The sequence below is a fragment of the Protopterus annectens genome, chromosome 4.part1 (genome assembly GCF_019279795.1).
Source record: "Protopterus annectens isolate FY-2018-M chromosome 4.part1, PAN1.0, whole genome shotgun sequence".
Classification (NCBI taxonomy): domain Eukaryota; kingdom Metazoa; phylum Chordata; order Ceratodontiformes; family Protopteridae; genus Protopterus; species Protopterus annectens.
This window is the reverse complement of record NC_056734.1, coordinates 459,183,431-459,203,282: the sequence shown is the minus strand read 5'-3', so window position 1 is coordinate 459,203,282 and position 19,852 is coordinate 459,183,431. Positions and strand designations below refer to the sequence as shown.

Below are 19,852 nucleotides of genomic sequence, written 5' to 3'. Positions count from 1 at the left end.
CTGGTAAACCCCTCCCCTATCTCCGCATACAGCTGCATCTGTCATACAGTGAATGAATAAACATGCATTCAGAATCAGACCCAGCTTTGTCATATTTCGCCCTGGGTTAAAGAGCTGATGAGATGTTTACAATAGTTACTTGACCATTTCCACAACTGAGTAGCATAGATGCTTGTATTCACCTCATATAAGCAATGATTCAACTGAAGAAATGAAATGAAGTTTGCCAGTAATTAGACAGTAATCATGATTTAACACACTTGATTTCTCTTGAAAATAATCAAATTATTAGCACAGTTTTATGATCTGCATTGTATTAATCGTATTAAATGAAACAGTTGAATACAACATGTACCAATGAATGCACACACACACACACGCACGCACGCACACACGCACACACACACACACACACACACACACACACACACACACGTACACACACACACACACACACACACACACACACACACACACACACACACACACACACACACACACACACACACAAATACTATGCTTAATATACAGCTTGCATTGGCCATTGGTTTCTTTTCAGGTGTAAGTACTTACCTTGGCTCACTTTCACTTTGTATCTTCCAGCTGTTTCCAAACTGACTGACATTGCTAGCCATTTGACCACTGGGCATCAGAAACTCATCATCTTTTTTCATATTGTAGTTACCACACAATCCACATACCTATACAAGTTTTAGAAAGAAACATAAAACTTATTTCTGTGTTTATCAAGATTACTTATATTTGCAACATGAGTTTGCAGGAGTCTGAAAAAAATAAAAAAAATAAAGAGCACTCCAGCAGGCCTTACCTGAACTTGAAATCATCTGTGACACCACCACAAATTATTTTAGTTATAACATCTCTTGTGGTTACCTATGTCCTCCAGGTCTTCAATCCACCCCATCCCTGCCAAGCTTAACCAACATCAGATTAAACACCTCCAATAACTGCTTATTCCCTACTGCTACATATTTATTTATTGATTGATTGACTGACAGTTGTTTCCTGGGAAAGTCCGACTTGTCACAGGTGCCCTTTTTCAGTGGAGGCCTGAGGAGAAAAGCTCCAAGACAATGACTTTACTGCAATCAAAATTTACAATATCAGATGTTATAATGCAGTTTCAGTGACTACATGGCATAGTAGTCACTATAAAAAAATTTGTATTGATATTCACAGACATTAATATACAATCATCGCATTGGGAATTTACAGATAGAACAGTGGTATATAAGACAGGCAGGAGTAATTTAAAATATACATTAGAGTGAGATATTAGAGGGGCTAAGTGAGTTTAAGTTTTTAATAGAGAAGTAAGAATGGAATGGTAATTTGGTTGTGCAAATTAGAAATAGGTATAGTAGTTTAAGTGCTACAATAAATTAAAGCATTAGAAGGGGATATACAGGTTAAGTGATTTAGTGTTTCAAAGGGAAATATAAGAAAGGGATGACGGGTGTTACAGAGCTATGTCCCAGATGAGAAGCAAGGACAAAGCCAGGAGGCAGAGAGGAAGTCTTTTAGTAATGGTTTGAAAAGATGAAGGTATGAGATAGACCTGATTGATATAAGAATTTTATTCCAATTTCTAGCTACATCATTGTAATAGAGACTGACCCCAGCAGCCCTTTGTGGTTTGTAGAAGGTAAGCACTTGTTTAACCAAGGGGGATGGTTTGGTAGGTAGGATTTGAGTATGGACAGGCAAATGATGTATAGATGATTTTGTGGGTTAAGATGAGCTGGGTATAACAAAGGTGGTGAGGAAGTTTGAGCCAGTTAAGTGTTTTAGTACTAAACACTGATGGGTCTGTTAGTTTTTGTGAAAGCAAATCTGGCAACTTTGTTGTAGCATTGTTTAAGTTTAGAACTAAGTGAGACTTTGAGGTTGGTCATGATAGGGTCTCCATATAAGAGAAAGTGTAAGAGGTAAGTGGTAGCTAGAGTTACCTTCACAGAGTTTGCAAGGAATTTCCTTTCTCTATGAAGGGTACCTAGTTTTTGATGGGATTTCTTGAGGTTGTGGATATGTACATCTGTTGTCATGCCAAATAGTTTTGCATGTGAGGTAACTTCAGTCATGGTATTATTTAAGGAAAACATTTTAAAGATATTTTCTTTTCATGGAAATAGAATTTTGGAAAAAAATGTATTTGCCTACTTTGACCTGGCAAAGGCATTTGACACAATAGAACATTCAGGTATTATAGACAAACTCACAAATTTAGACATAAATCCCTATGTCAACTGACGGATCTCCAAATGACTCGTAGGACATAAAGTGGGGTTACTAGTGGTGTCCCACAAGGCTCAGAACTGGGACCTCTCTTATTTGGAATGTACTTCTCTGAAGTCGAAGCAGATGTGGAGGGCCTTTGGCTGACCAAATTTGCTCATGACGGCAGGCTGGGTGGAATCAATGAATCTCCTAAAGATGTAGATATCCTCCAGGAAGGTCTAACACAGACAAATAACTGGTGCCAGAACCATGGCATAAACGTCAGTGCAAAAATGCATAATTATATCCTTTGGGAAGATGACCACCCCTGCAAATTACAACATTGATAACACTCACTTAGGAGTAGACACAATGGTAAGGCACTTGGGAACTCAGGGTGACAGTAACTTGAAAATCGATCGCCATGCATCCATGCCAGTGAGAAAAGCCTTCAAAGTGATGCAAGTTATAAATAAGAGAATGGCATCCAGATCTAAGGAGATCATACTCCCACTATACTCAGCCCTCATTAGGCCAATAATCAAGTACAACGCACCCTTTGGCATGTACCTGCGCAGGCATTTGCAACAGCTGGGATGGCCGCAGAAGTTCCTCACTAAAAGAATACAGGATATAAATAATATGCCCTATGCTGGCCACCTCAAAGACCTGTCCCAGTATTCAGTTTCCTACAGGCTACTTGGGGTAATCTATGCTTAACCTAAAAGACATTCTCTGACCCAGGCCTGACAGATCTGTTACATATTCACAAAACAAGCAGCACTAGAATTACCCAGTCTTATCTGTGACATAAAGAAAACATGTTGGAGGGACAGGTATGTGTCTCAGAGATTACCCCTTCTCTGGAATCGACTCCCCATTCATGTTAACAGAGATCTTACCTAACCATATCCAAACACAGTATGGGCTAATTGAAGGCAAGTCACAAATTTACTCTTGGCTTATTGCCTGTGGCCCTTATGGAGAGGGGCATTTTGTAAGTGCCCTAAGGCACAGGCATAGACCAAAGCCATTCTTGCTGATGGACATTGATACCTGGGAAAATTGTGGTATTAATAGCTAGGTTTAAAAAGGCCCCAGGGCCATCAGCCTAGTAACCTCCTATGATCGTATGATCCTATGTGAATTGTTGCAAAGAGGCTGATGCATGTACCAGAAGTAAACCCAAAACAAGCACTAACACAAACCCCTCTGGTAGAATATGCAACTAAAAAGGGTATGTAATAAAAGTAGAAAAATCCTGGCTAAAATTAGGAAGAGCAACTCCCTTAAAAACAAGAGTTCTCTTATACAACTAAACAAGAAACTAAGAGGTCTAGTTAAGTCCAACAAGGCCAGCTATGAGGTCAGGATAGCCCTGAAGGCTAAAGACCATCACAACACCTTGTTCAGCTATGGCTAGAACCTTAAAGATAACATACACTGTGCTGAGCTGGTGGTGAATAGAACAATTTTTAGCCATCAGAGTGAAGAATCTACTGGCTTATAAATTCAGATCAAACTTTAACCCCCCCCCCCAGCTCCACGAGGTGAAATCCCCTCCAACATACTATCCCCACCTACTAGCAGGGACCAGGTTCTGGTAACTCTCACTATATTTAAGAACACACCTCCACGAGTCCCAACAACATCCCCAGTTGCCTCCCGAACTGTCTAAAACATGACCTATCAAGACTACTTGAGGCAGTCTTCATCTACAGCCTTGAAATAGGCTACACTCCAAGTGAATGGAGGATTGCAACCATCATTTCCCTCCACAAGGGCAGACCACAGACCAACCCAGGGAACTACCGACTCATCAGTCTAACAAGACTGATATGCAAAGCCATGGAATGAATTATCATGGCAATGATAAAAAAGGACAATGGCAATCTATAGACACTGGACCCATCTGAATTTGGCTTTACTAAGGGAAGGTCATGCCTTCTTAATCTGGTAGACCTCTTTGAGGGGGGTCACCAGGGCAATGGATGAGTTTAAAACAGTGCATAATTCATATCTTGACATAGCCAAGGCATTCAATACAATACCCCACTCACACATTGTTAATAAGCTCTCTGTATAAATCCTTACATAATCCACTGGATTACCAGCTGGATCACAGTCAGGATCCAAAAAGTCAGGATTGGTGAGACCACCTCCAGCAAGAGACCAGCTACCAATGGAGTACACCCCGTGCTCTGTGCTAGGCATACTCCTGCTTGGCGTCTACTGCTCATGGTCTCTGGCTCACCAAGTTCACAGATGAATTCAAGTTGGGAGTTATTACAGATTCCTCCAAAGCACTAACATCTTGCAAGATGGTTTAACATAGACAAATGACTGGTGCCAAAGCCATAGCCTAAAATTCGGATCTATATTATATCACCGAATACTTAAAAAAGCAAATGGTGATTAATCAACCCTATGTAAGTGAAAGCTTACAATGTCAAACTGTCAGAACAGCGATTTTTTTTCTAAGGGAAAAAAATTGCTGTTCCAAAAAAAAAAAAAAAAAAGAAAGAAAGAAAACACTTTAAAACATTACATTAAGTGGGGGGCTTCACCCCCACACCCCACGATGTGGGAGGCTGCGACTCCTACACCCCCCTACTTAAATATACCAACTCCGAGACCGCACTCCAGTGCCAAAAATGGCAAAGTAATGAAGCAGCCAAGCCGCTTTGATATTTTGCATTTTCAGTCTTTTATGTTCGACCAAGACGCATTTGAAAGAATGCATCTTCGGTCTTGTAATAGGAACCCTAAAATTCAATGCCAAATAATGAATTATAATGCCTTCTGGGAAACTGTCAACCCAAGTTAATTATTCCATCGTTAAAACAACCCTAAGAGTCAACACAGTAGTAAGGGATCTGGGAACATATATAGACAGCAATCTGACCTTTGACTGACACGTAGCTAAGATAGTAAGAAAATCACTGTCTGTCACCCAACTTATCGGTAAGGATGTGGCATCCAAGTCCAAGGACGTTATAGTACCACTCTAGTCTGTCGTTATCAGACCTATCATTTAATACAATGTCTCCTTTGGCATATATCTAACCAGACACTTGCAACAGTTGGAATGCCCACAAAGTTTACTCACCAGGAGAATTAAGGGCATGAACACCCTGTCTTACACTGATCACCTAAAGGTTCTATATCTGTATTCAGTCTCCTACACACTACTGAGAAGGGATCTTTGCCTTGCTTGTAAGGCTTCCTGAGACCTAGCCCTGATTTATCTGTTGTGCATAAAAAAAACAAACACAAGAAACACTAGATCCAGAGATCTGAACTTCACTTGTAACATAAATAGAACGTGCTGGAGAGACAGATATTTGTCCCAAAGGATCCTTGCAGTATGGAGCATACTCCCCATTAATCTAAAAAAGAGTTCATTCCTGATCCTATTCTACCTCGCCAATAGGATGGGAAATTGTAAATTTACCCATGGTCTGACCCCCATGTCCCTTATGGACAGAGGTCGTCAATAAGAAAAGTATTATCCTAACTAAGCTCCCCTACAAATCCTTAGTTACCTCATACTAACATGCCTCCTCAGATGCCTGTGATACTCAAGACCCAAATGGTTTTGAGGTATATGCAGCTAGGCTTGAAAGGATCCTAGTGGTCATTAGCCTAGTAATAACCTATGAACCTATGAAGCCTATACCTCATACCTCTCTTTAATTATCGTGTACAATTTAGCTAAAAATCTAACAATTTTTATATCAGTCTTCATACTTATAATGCTTGATATTACAAAATCTGTTAGATTTAAAAATGATAAGTTTGGATGATTTTAAAATATGACACACAAATGTGTAAAATTGTATAAATTAATGTCTTGTACTGATTGTAATATGTCCAATTTTATAGCAAGGTGGGAATGAATTTTTCAAATTCCTGTATAAACCAATTAGTTTTAGATGAGAGTACATTGCACAATTCAGACTTCACAAAAATAAAACAATCATTTTCTTTATATGTCAAAAATATGTTTCTTATAAACCTTGCCTATAATGCATTATATAGACAATGTAGGATATGCTAGAATATCTTAGAGCATTTATTTGTATGCAGATTTGTTATGTTATAAAATTTTCTCACATGTAATAATTTTTGAGGTGATAACCACATTAATATCTTTCAATATTTCCATTTTACAGGAAGAAAATTATTGTATTGTATGTTTTGTAAATACTGTACATGGTTTTCTATTTTATAAATTATTTCAGTGTTTCTTTTTTGTGTGTTTATGCATTTGTTTGTTGTAGTTTGCAGTTTAAAAAAAACTTGTAATATTTTTTTTTGGAAAAAAATACTTAACTGTTTGTCACATGTTGCTTCAAGCACTTTATTTCTAAAGTGATACTGTCTGATAGAGGCTTTTTAAAAGTCTAATGTCCATTTTCCTTCTGCATCCTTATTTCATAAATGTGCTTCAAAAGCTATCATTGTCATTAACTAGAAATGTGCATGAAAAGCTAGACCATATTGTAATACAAGTCACATATGTGATCAGTATGGGAGCCAGTCTGGATTCTCATGGCGACCCTCTTGTCTTTGAAAAAGTAATAGCACTTACCTTTGAGAAATAGGAATCTGGAAGGCTGATTTCCAGGTGATGATTCCCATCAAATTTCACCATCATTCCAAAGTCTGTCTCTACTATTGTGTAGATTCCATTTGTATTTATTGTTATGCCTCGTATTTGGTTTTCCACTGGGGTATGAACTCTTCCTCCGTTGAGCTAGAATGAGGCAAAACATATAAAATGGTACACTTCATTCAACAGTAAGAAACAGTCCTATTTTGAATTGTAGTAATATACTTTCCATGTATATTTCAAATTCTGTTTTACATAACGGTAAAACATGTCATAATATTGAGAATAAAAAATAGGTTTAAAAGTTACTGGGCAGTGCATTTTCAGATCTGTAGTGACATCAGTACATTCAAAGTGAGAAATTTCCCATGTCTTATTGGTAGCAACAGCTGTGAATCATATCTTCAGACCTTGTTTATATTGACAAGAAGACGTTCTTTATGCTGACAAGAAGAAATGCCATCCTGTATAACTGCAGTCACATGGCACTCTACTCTTAAATTACAGCTGTGGCATTGCAGATAAATATATAGCATGCATGTTCAGGCCATTCTCTATGTAATGGCAGTCTAAACCTACAATGTATATAATCTGTTAATGTCAGTGTCTGGGATTTAGAAAGGCTTACCACTGGAGGGAGTCTTCACATGTCCATTTTCCTCCTTACAGTAAGCCTTTCTTTTTCTTAGACCACTGGTGAGGAGAAGGAAATCTTAGGGCAGAGCTGCATAATGTGGCAGTTTGGGGGAAGAGATAATGCTAATTAGCCACATTGTCTCCACAAGAAATGCTAGCAGTTCCAGCTTTATACTTCCACATGATTTAGAGAATCATTCAGCAAAGTAAAATTTCACTGGTGGTGGAAAAAGTGAATACCTTGAAAAGAAGGTGGTCATCATTAACCCCTACAGAAGCAGTCATGGTAGAGGTAAGTTCAGCAAAGATATTGGGGCGAGTGTTAGGGTGTGTGTATGTTTGTGTCTGCATTTGCAATTCTGTAATAGGCATAAATGAAGCTACACAAATGTGTTTGTGCATATGTGTGAGTTTGTATTTGCCTGGGTGATCACATTAAAGCAGGGTTAGGTAGGAAATCAAGAATCTGAATGTATGTGTCTGTGTTTGTGCATGCTGGAGCGTGCATGTAGGTGAATTGATGAGTGTTTCCTGAAGCATAGCTAGGCTGAGGCACAAGGTGTTACAGGGTGTGATTGACAAATTCATTTTGTTCCCTCATTATGTAAACATGAGAGCATGACATGGAGGAGTGCCAGATCAAAATATGGATCTTTTTATTTCTTTCTTTATTTATTTACTTTTTGCTCCTCACCTTAGTGTTGAGGGGCACAGATCGAGGAGTGTCACTGGTCACCAAATGAGCCAAGTTAGACTCTGAGTGTTTGCACAACTGTGATTGACTGGGGAGGGCAGTTTGTTTGTTGATGGGTAGATATATATGTGTGTGCCTGCATGCACATGCTCGTGTGTATGTGTGAATGTCTGAGAGTGTGTGACTTTGTTTGCATGGGTGTCTGAAACTATGGGCATGAGTGAAGGGGAATGCCATTGCAACATGATGCATGGGTCACTAGGGAGATCACAACCAGCTTCAAATCTGACAACACTAGTGTTAGCTAGAGTATGATTCAGTGACATGCTAATGAGCTGATAATGAGGACTTTCTCATTGCAGCCATAGCTGTCTCTGAATTGCACAGTCTCACTGCTACAGTAGTTGACCTACATATTGTAGGCAATTACTGCAAAAAGTGAGCCTTTTTCTGAATCCTTAGGATTGTATGTATGGGTATGTGTGTTCATTTATCTGGAGAGTTAATGTCATGCCTGAGATTGTGATAGAATATACTTACTTGTAAAACAATTGCTATCTAGTCACTAAACTAAACAAGTAAACCTGAAGGGGGAACGTTTATCTGATCAACAAAATAAATAAGTTATCATATGGGATGAATTAGAGAAAATCCTATCTGTTATGCAAATGACTATAAATGCAAGAAGTTTAGTATGCATGTCCAGTTGTTTTTCATATGTTTGCACATGGGACCTAAGGGCCGATAGGGCTGATAACACAATGTTATTGCATTTTTTTAGCCTGCCACTGCTCTTTGAATTTACATGCATTTTGATTGTTTTCCTTTCAAACTATTTTTTGCACATTGACAGGTATTAAATATATGTGTAGTTTTGCATACTTTTATACTGCGGAATGCAGCAGGGTAGGTAACACTGAGGAATTTCGTGACTGGCTAGTCCAGGCACCAAGCCCAGTAGGAATGCATATCAGGGGTAACACAGTCAGTGACTTTAACTAAATAAAAAAGCTAAAAGAAAAATAACAAAATAAAGTAAACATGTTTAAATATGTAAATATGCAAATAGTTACACTAAACAGGTTAGTTCTGACAAAGTTCACTTTTTTGATGAGCACAGTGTTATCGCTCAAAATAAATAATAATCCACTTATCTTAGTTATTACTTCTCAAACACAAGCACACCTGCATGACACATACTCACACAGACAAGCGTACACACATGTACACACATACACACGCTGCACCTGTCTCTGAAGCTTGTTTTAGCAGTTCTGAACATCTGACCTTCAAACTGAGAATTCTCTTCACACTGGTAATTTGTTTGTGAAACATCACTTTTATACAGTAGGAATTTTCTTCTCTCATTCAGGGCACAAGCGGATATTAAAGCACTGTATCAAACATCAGTAACTTGTTATCACTTGATGAATGTAGCTCCTGTTAATCGGAAAGCTCATGCTGCTGTAAAGCCTCCGTACATTCTGTTCTATACATAATTTAGAAAATCAGTGCATACAAAAGCCATACTATATTAGCAGTGTGCTGTTACACATGCAGCTAGAAGGAAATACAGTAAATTCGTATCTGCATCTCCTATTCATACCTGTCTAAATGGTCCAGTCCCCTAAACCCATGTGGTACCTTTATTCCAGTAAACATTTTAGTGAACTATCACTCGTCAGTTTCATTGCTAGCCAATTCTACCATCTTACCAAAAAACAAGAGGTGAAGCAATACATCCAAATTAATCACATGTTCATCCAATTAAAAATTAAAGCTGTAGATTTTATATTTGTTCTACTAATGTACAAACAAGATATAGTGAGGGCTACCAGTATCCTGCACCACCTGCCTCCCAACCCCACTATTTCAAACACCAAAGAACAGTTTCCTTCCCATTTCAAATCAATGGGGGTTTTCAAGGTCTGAAATTTGTTTTTAATCCACCATTGCATCCACAATTGAAAAATTTGGAGATGAGAATTGAACAAAGGAAATGAGGGCAGACAGAACAAATATGTGACTAATTTAACAACACCTGGTCATGGCACCAGACAAAGGAGGGGGCATGGTAGTAATGGACCAGGTCACAAGGTAAAATGTGTAACATACTCAACAACACTACTAGATATACTATGGTATCTCTGAACGAGATTAACATAGGTTACATGAAAATAGATTTAGCTATCAAACAGTTGTTAGATGTAGGTGTGATAGACCAGGCTACCTACAACCCTAAAATACCTTCCATGTTTGGGGTTTCCAAGATTTCCACCATCTCCAAATTTTTGGATTACAAATTCAAGAAATTATATGAAACAGGTCTAGAATGGTTGGACGAGGCTATCACACTTTGTCCCAAAGCAGAACCTACATCATTCTTTCAATTTGGGAAAACAAGTTTGTATTCAACAGTTCCTTTAAACATCATTGGATATCCAGTAGGGTTCATCAATCCCATACAAGAACAAGTGATTGTTCTACTACATGATAAGAATGGAAACAAGTCCAGGAATGGGAGGCATTTTTAATATTGTTTTTAAATTTACATAGTATTACACTGGGTTTGTTACAAGAACACTAGTGACATATGTTAGCTTTATATGCTATTTTGGCACACCTTGTGCATACATTTCGGTACATTAGTAGAACAAATGCAACGTTAAATCTACAGCTTTAATTTTTAATTGGATGAACATGTGATTAATTTGGATGTATTTAAACTAAGCATTGTCAGTTTTACATTGTCTGAAGAAGTTGCATTCAGCATTAATAAAGAAGGTTGTACTTGGTTCTTGGATATTCATTGGCACCATCCCCGGAGCTGTTTTGGGAGTTTTACAATTCTACCATCTTAGTGAGTTCCAAGATTGTACCTTTTTTAGGCAATATCATTCTTTTGCCTTAGTAGTCCTTCTTAATGCAACTGTAATAAATTACTGCCCAGTACTTTAGGGGAGAACACAAATTATGAGTTTTTCATGTGACAGAGAATGATGGCTCCACTCCACAATGCGGGAGACTAGGTTTGGTCAGGTTGCTTATTTTCAGATGCTGACCATGAGGAGCTGGATTTCAGCACATAATAGCTAGATTTTCTGTCTTGGGCAGGATTATGGGAATTCTACTGTGCAGCATCTTTAGTGCCGGCTCAGAGCATGGCACTCATTATGGTGCGGGGAGCACAGACATTTCCGCAGCACATCTGACAGCACGCTCATCCTTCCTAGGTTGGTGTCATATTGTATAGTAGCCAACAGGCTGAGGGTGAAAGCAGTGGATGTATGTGTGTGTGTGTGTGTGTGTGTGTGTGTGTGTGTGTGTGTGCGTGTGTGTGTGTGTGTGTGTGTGTGTGTGTGTGTGTGTATGAGAGAGATATCCTTATAGGAGTCTGTCATCTTGCCTTCATTCCTTAAAGAGGATGAATACGGTAGTGGATAATTCAAAGTCTTACCTACATTTGAAGATATGATCCAAAAAAGTAAAAAAAAATAAAAAAAATATGTACTTTGTGCACATAGCTAAATCCATATGTTTTATTTTAACTGCGTTAGTAACGGCAGTATTGGATTAATAAAGTCATTCTTATTCACATGAGAGATAAATGAGATTCCTACCAGAAGTGCTTTGCTTCTTTGTATTGTGATTCGTGTGTTGTAGACATCAATGTAGACTTCCTTGAGGTACGATGAGAATGGCAGTCCCCGCTGCTCATTTTTGCCACTGACTTTCAGATCGATGACATTACTTTTATCACAGACTTGCACTAGGACGTATGTACACGTGCCAATAAATGTGTGCATCACCTTATCAAAGGTGAAGTAATGAGGGTCGCCGGCCACATGACAGGAAGCTTTACCTAAAAAAATACAGTGAGGTTAATGTTTTGTCCTGTACAAAACCAGACTACTAGTCAAAGTAACTGCGAGCAAAGCGATTAGTTAAAATCTGATGACTGACAGTAAAATAATTTTCTTTGCAAATATGCTAAATGTACAACAGATTGAATCTGCATCAGCATGGACCCCCATTTTCCCATTTTGTATATGGGCTCAGGGTGTCACATGAACAGTGACCATTACTTAGGGCTACTGTTCATACTGCAACCACCAAATAGACCAGCATGGACAGAGTAGAGTTGAAAGACTACTGTTCATACTGTCAGGTGGTTAGATGGGTTAAAATATTGAGGTGGAATATATTACAAGACAGTAACTACCTTTTCATGTGGAATGACAATCAATCCTAAAAATTATTCCTTATGTAAAAGCACTTGCTAAATAATCAGTTTCATCTTTCATTTCTATAATCCATCAGAGAGTATATATGCAGCTCTTAAAATGTATTGTGCAAGATAATCATGTTATGACAAGCAGTACAATATGAATTTAGCCATTGGAAGTGATTTGAGGTAACAACAAATCTCAGATCCCTATTCCCTGAAAATTCCCCACTGAAATACACTCCTCCACTGCTTTACTAAAAATAGTCAGTACTAAGTACACATTCTTTTTAAAACAGTTAAAACCATTTTCATACCATCTCGTCACAATAATTTGCATTGCAATACTCTGCCATAGTTAAAAAAAATAGACAAACTAAGAGCCAGTTCCATAAGAACTGGACAGTGATGTGCTGCTTGTCCACTGTGAGGGAAGAGCTGCCCCAGATGGCATTCTGAATCCTGCTACTGCTGCACAGAGAGGTAAGACATAGGTGAAGGGAATGCCGCAAAAGAGATGGGGTGACACAATGTATGGCTGAGAATGGGCTGTGCTTCCCATTGTCAGAAACAGCTAATGCCCTAAAGTTTGTCAGTTCTTGAATGCAACATAATGAAAGTCAAAAATATTCTATACAAATAATCTCATTATGTATGCATGGATTAAATTAGTCCGGAATGAGTTGTTGATGACTGAATCTAATAGATTATGAGGCTGTGAGCAGTACATCAGGCAGGTTGTTTCACAGAACTGGAATTACTAGTGGGTATTAAGAACTGCCACAGGACCATACAAAGAGAGTGAAGTGGATTATGCACAGTACTGACTGGTCGCATTGCAGACGTGTGTAATTAACTGTACAACTGTGAGGTGAGGATGATGAGGATAAATGGCTAGCAGCTCTTCTGTGTACTTCACGTACAAGTAAGTGTGTGCGTGTGTGTGTGTGTGTGTGTGTGTGTGTGTGTGTGTGTGTGTGTGTGAGTGTGCGCGCATGTGTAGCCTATCACTACACCCAATCACTGAGGATAATAATTATTTGTTAAATATAAACACACTATTGTTTAAGACACAATCCTAAACAATAGTGTGTTTATATTTAACAATAACTATGCAATGCACTATCAAAACATGTCTGTTTTTGGGTTAGAATATAAGTTTACGTTTAGAATTTTGCAAGTGTTAATTCCAAATAGTAATGGGGAGACCTATTAAATAAGACCAAAATGGCTGAATACAAATGGATCAACTATTTTAGGGCTGACTGTCTTCCTGGACTTAATAGTAGTATTAATATAAAACCAATCTTAAAAGATAAACGTGATATGGTCTGGTTGGTAACATCATTTACTTTAGGTTCTTGGATTTATGTATATCTGTATATATTCTGGTATTTAATGCTGGGGCACTTTAAATAACTTTGTAATTGATGTTATTTGTAATGACTAATTGATTGGCTGTGTGTAGTATAAAATGTGAATGTTTTTTATGTTTGTTACACTAAGGAAGAGTTTTACTTGAAAGCTTTGTGTTTTATCGATTTCATTTTATTAAACTACAGTTTACTGAACGGTGGGCTTCTAGTTCTTTTTTCTTCTGTTTGTGATTTATCCTGTGTGCCTGAAGTTCTGCAGCTGCTTGGGTTATGTATTTGGATTTTCTTGGTTACATTAGTTATTTCACTGCTGTATGGTACTCTCAGCGAACAACTTGCATTATGTTTTTTCCTCTGTGTGACATTTCAGAAAAATAGTCAGAGGTACTAATGAGAAGAATATGTGAAAATTCTTACCACTATACAGAAACTAGAAACCAGATTTCCCAAAGATGAGTGAACTTGTGAAAGTTTTTTGCTTTGAAAATTAATTCCTCATATGTTTTTTGTACTAGGTTCATAATAATTTTTGACTGCTATGTCCAGCGCAATTTATCGTTCATTGTGTGATTGACTCAGAAGCTGTCTGATGCTTATCAAATATGTGGTACTTACTGGTTATTGTAAAAATATAGTAATCACTGTCTGAACATGGTTTATGGGTGAAAGATTTTGAAACTGTTATTCTTTATGAAATGTGTTTTTTTTTTAAGTTACACTACTGAAAAATTCGAGTACAAGTACATAAGAGAGTGTAGACAGTTTTATATTCAGATTCTTCTGGTGAAATGCAATCCAATGTTCTAAACCAGGACTTAACCTCAAAAGGCAAAGTGAGAATTTTTTAAGAAGGCAAGCCCTGTGGGTAGTGCACAAAATAATAACTTGTGATATAAGCAAGGTTTACACCTGTCAGATAGTCTTCCTGAAAGTTAGGAATATGGATTCACCTTCATGAAATGCTATCAGGTATTGGAGTCATTCTAAATCCCCTTATATTTTTGAAGTATGTATCCCATATCATAAACTTTATCACTTACATTTCTACCCTACTGCCAAGTTCTTCTGTCAGCATAGTCATTTTACTGGTTTGGCATCTAACCTTGGTGGTTAGAGAAACCTTAGAAATTTGATTACTCATAAGTAGTTATCCAGATCAGTATAATCCAATCCACATTGTAATGGAAATACAGAAAATTGGGAAGTCTTCTTCTGGCTTTATCCCAGTTAGGGGTCGTCACAGCAGATTACCTGTCTGCTCATGATTGGCAGTGGAGTTTTATGGTGTCGAGTTGTCAGCCCGGCATCCAACCTTCCACAGAAGGCGCACACACTCACACCTAGGGACAATTTAGTGTGTCCAATCCACCTACTGCATGTCTTTGTGATGTGGAAGGAAACCGGAGCACCCGGGGGAAACCCACGCAACCACAGGGAGGACATGCAGACACCACACAGAAGGCAACCTAGCCAAGGATCGAACCAGAGAACCTCTTGCTGTGAGGCGGCAATGCTAACTGCTGTACCACCATAGCCACCCTAAAAACTGGGAAGTCTAAGCATTATTATTGCAACAATAAACATATGACTGTCTTCTAGATGTATGCTGCTCTTGAGGATGTATGTCCACCATTATGTAATAAACTTAAATAGATACATAACCAGATAAAATGCACACATTTGATTGCAGGAGCTCTACCTTAACAATGTGATTATGAAGCTAAACTGGATTCAGGAAATTATAAGCTGTGTAATGTAGAAAAGCAAATTCCAATAGCATTTAGTTCATCTTGTCCTGATCGGTTCAGTATGATCTTGTTTCAGTCCTATATTAGTATTTGACACAGTTCTATTAACAAGTAAATCATTTGTAGTGCTTGGAGCACCATGATCACACTCCAAGCGTTGTTAAGACTGGGTCTTGTGGTACAGTAGAACTGACCCAGTCTTAACAATGCTTAGAAGGGTGCTTACTCCTACATGTTGTTTAGATCATGCCTGCAATTAAATGCCTTCAGTGCCAGGCAGTAAACAGCAGCCGCAGAACATGAAATGGTTTAGTTTCAAGTCCCCCCCCCCCCCATTGTCTGCTACAATACAGCTATTATTTCAGATCAAACTGTTTCCCTTATACAGGGAATAAATAAGGATATAAACCACTTTCACACTGCTTTACCAACTTTCAAAGTTTGCATAACACTTAGCATTTTTTTATTTTTATTTTACATTTCTGTAACTAGTAGTGCATGGAGTAGATAAATCTCCATTTACTGCAAAAAATTATGTGGTCTCAACATGGATGCCAAGATTAATCTGTCTCTTAGCATCCATGTCTCGAACACATAATAAATGTATTACAATCCGAGACCAGATCATATTCCCTGATATTTGAAACATGGAAAGTCTTATAAAGTAATGTCCAATATGTTTAGTGTAATTCATGTTTGCTTGTCTGCTACATTAACCACATCATTTTGCTATTCCTCTGAAGCTAACACTGGTATGCCAAGTAACTAATTAACGAAAAGCTATGCACTTTTAATTATCTAAAGGAATGCTGCACTGGGAGCATATCTTTCAACTTCTCAGTGCACAAAATCTGAACAAAGCCTATCAGAATGGGGGGACAAAGGCCCAAAAATAAGGACAGATTTTAAATATTGCCCTTCTAAACTCAGAAAGTTGCTAAAATAACAAGATTTATCTTAGCATGCATTTTTTGAAGGCTATGAATTCTGAAAAACAAATGTATATGATTATTTAGTGACTTCCATCCTCAGATCATGACAGTGATTGGCAAAAAAATCACACATTTTATGAGGATCAGATGAAAAATATGAGGCAAAAGTATGGACATTCTGTGAAAATCTGTACAGTTGAGAGGTATGACTAGGAGAGGCACAGAATACGTTTTTCTGTCTGCTTTTTTTGTGTGTCTTTCAACAATGATGTCAGCCTAAGACATAAAACTGTTAACAACTTACAATGAAACTGTATACTATACTAGGCTTACAAAAGTACTTTTCTATCAAAATGCATGCAAATAAATCTCAGCCACTGAACACAAGAAATTTGGACAAACTGAAAAATAATGGGGGGACAAGGGCCACAAAATAGGGATAGGTCTTAAATATTGCTCTTATAAACTTAAATAATTGCTAAAATTACATGTTAGGTGAAGTCTGAAACTCAAATGCCTGCCATTAGTTACTTCAATCCTCAGTGATTTGAAGTAAACAAACTTTATGAGGAACACATTAAAAATATGAGGTAAAAATCTGAACATTCTGCAAAGATCTGGACAGTTGTTAGGTATGAGCTAACACATTAGTCTTTGGGAAACTTGGAGCTCAATTCCAAAAGGCATGCTCTAAATGTAAGTGAATAATTCTGGTGTAAGCCTGTTTTATAGATACAGTCTTATGGAATCTGGTCCTAATTGTGTGTGTGTGTGTGTGTGTGTGTGTGTGTGTGTGTGTATATATATATATATATATATATATATATATATATATATATATATATATATATATATGTTATGTGTCCGTGTGTGTATGTGTGTTGATGTATAATGGAGCCCGAACACATTGAACCCTGAACTTGACTTTGTAACCATTACTGAAGGCTGTGAGTCTGAGAGGAAATTAAGCATAAGTTTACTCACTTGCTGAGTAGCAACCAAGGACTCCATCTTGAATTTTGCATGACTCCAGGAGTCCACATTCCCACTGCTGACACGTGATATTGTTGTTGCTGTTACAAGTGCAACGTTCAGTGCAGTTATCATAGCTATACCAGCTTTCTCCCACCTGAAAATAAAGAAACCATAAAACAGACCCTTTCGATTGAAATGTATTTCTGTTAATAACATTTATGCAAAAAAAAAAAAAAATGTCACACTTATTTTCCTGTGCGTTGTACGATTGGGATTTGCCTGTTAATTGGAGAGCTGGACAGTATATTGATAAGATAAGTAGCACACTCTACTGAACAAAGCTTAAAATGAGCTTTTCATATTATGACATGCAGTGCTAATATATACATAACATATATACTTATAATGACACACACTACTGAAAATGTAGCTTTCTCTTTGTCTCCATTACTGATTTATGGACTCTGTATTTTAAGCAACCAAGGCATTACAGTGTGCAAAATATTGCTGAAGATATTAAATCATCAATATGTAGACTTGAAGATATTAAATGAAATCAGAGAATATATATATTTTACAAAGTCTTCTTAAGCACAGTATGATATAACAGAGCTGCTTGTCAGAGACAAATACTTTGTGGCCAGTTGAATATGAGTAACAAATGCTTCATTAAGTGTATATACTGTTCTGTTCTTTGACCTCAAAGAGGATACATACACATATAATACATACATAACAATAATGGAGAAAAACATTTAAAAATCATCTAAGTCTGCCTGGGTGCTGCAGAACTATAGTAATCTATCCATTACAAAGTGCTCTTTGTTCATTGTAAATTATAACTGCAGCATTCCCATTACAAAGTGGGACACATTGAAAATAATCAGGTTCAGAGACTCCAAATGAGGAACAGTTTAGAAATATTAATTATTGTGATTTACTTGAAAGAGTATGAGGAGTCACATTAATTTGCATTTTCTGCAAATAAGAAGTCTGCAATTATATTTGTAAATGTATTTAGAGGTTGCAATCATCATGTATTTCATGAAAGTATTTATGTTTTGAGGAGCATAGCAGAATTCTAAGGCAAGAGACAAGATGTGTGGTTCCAAAACCTGGCCCTTTTGAATTATTGCTAGAATGTTTTCATGTGATCTTGAAGTCTCAACAGACTACTTTTAACTTTTAATGGTGTATTGCCTTTATACAGTTCAGTATAAGTATATACTACTTCCAGTGACAGGAGCCCTTCAATTACTGTTTTCAACAGAATGATAATGTAACAACTCACTGAAAAGTATCTCCAGTGCAAGGTCCTCACTAGACTAATATTATAGGCTGTTCATAATATCATGTACCAAATCCCTGACCTCATATAGAATGCCACTATAATAAATGTGCACCATTTCTCCTACATACAAATCCAGTTATGATTTGATAATATAATTTGGAGGTTATAATAGCAGAGTATTACCTAGTTAGCTTCTCGAATATATTAGTGTCTGCCCTCCAGTTTTCAAGACAATTATTTGTGGGAAGTACCCTGTTATACACGTTTTATTAATCTATATTACAATACAAGTCCATCCATTGTCAGTCTCTGGTGCAAGGATGAATGTTAATGTAACCTTTCTGTACAATAATGTCTGTGTGAAACATCGATTTCCATGTAGAATATTGTTGCAACATTTCTATAATACAAAGTCCTTAGCCCATTATTTGTAATATGATTGATAGAGCCAGGTGGCAACATTAGGTTATTTTGCAGAAAATGTGTGAGAGCTGAACACTGACACATTGGTGGACATTATACATTTGTGGACCCACAGTTGGGACTATAAGAATGATATGGTTTCATGGGCATGGGATACAAAGAAATGATAAACTCAGAGACATGGCCATAACAATGTTTGAAAATGATTACCATTTTGTAATGGTTGAACATCCTGAGTTCTTAGCTCGGCCAAACAGCTAAAATTCAGGACTCATTCGATGAAACATCATCTTTTCTGCTACCAAAAAAAAAAACAAAACAAAAAAAAAAAAAAAAAAAAAAACTAAAGAAGGTTGACTAATTCAAGACACTCTCACTCTGAAATACCATATTTTCTGCTAACAAAAAACAAAAACAAAAGAAGCCTGAGTACTGCTCACACATCCTGAGTTCTTGGCACAGTCATACAGCTAATTTCAGCAGGGAAATCAGAGCATGCCATTGTGATGTTGCTTAGGGCCATTGTATTATTCATGTTAAGCTTATAGTGGATTGCTCTTCTACTTGTTTTTGTCTGTTGTCTTATACCAATAGTGACAGCGCAGTGTCCTACCACAGAACCCATAAATACAACATTAAATAACATTTATTATATTACTGTCTGGCCTTTTTCTCCTTCAGGTAATTTATTATACTCTT

General features: G+C 37.3%; 1 protein-coding gene across 1 annotated transcript in view; it reads right to left on the bottom strand.

Annotated features, from left to right (window-relative positions):
* Window positions 1-19,852, bottom strand: part of LOC122801223 (IgGFc-binding protein-like) — a 691,109-nt gene that overhangs the window by 44,698 nt on the left and 626,559 nt on the right. Inside the window, exons 73-76 of the mRNA XM_044070776.1 lie at window positions 17,449-17,593; window positions 11,804-12,045; window positions 6,833-6,997; window positions 574-701 (exon numbers count right to left, since the gene is read on the bottom strand). Of these exons, the coding sequence (XP_043926711.1) occupies window positions 574-701; window positions 6,833-6,997; window positions 11,804-12,045; window positions 17,449-17,593 (680 nt within the window). The remainder of the gene's footprint in view (window positions 1-573; window positions 702-6,832; window positions 6,998-11,803; window positions 12,046-17,448; window positions 17,594-19,852) is intronic.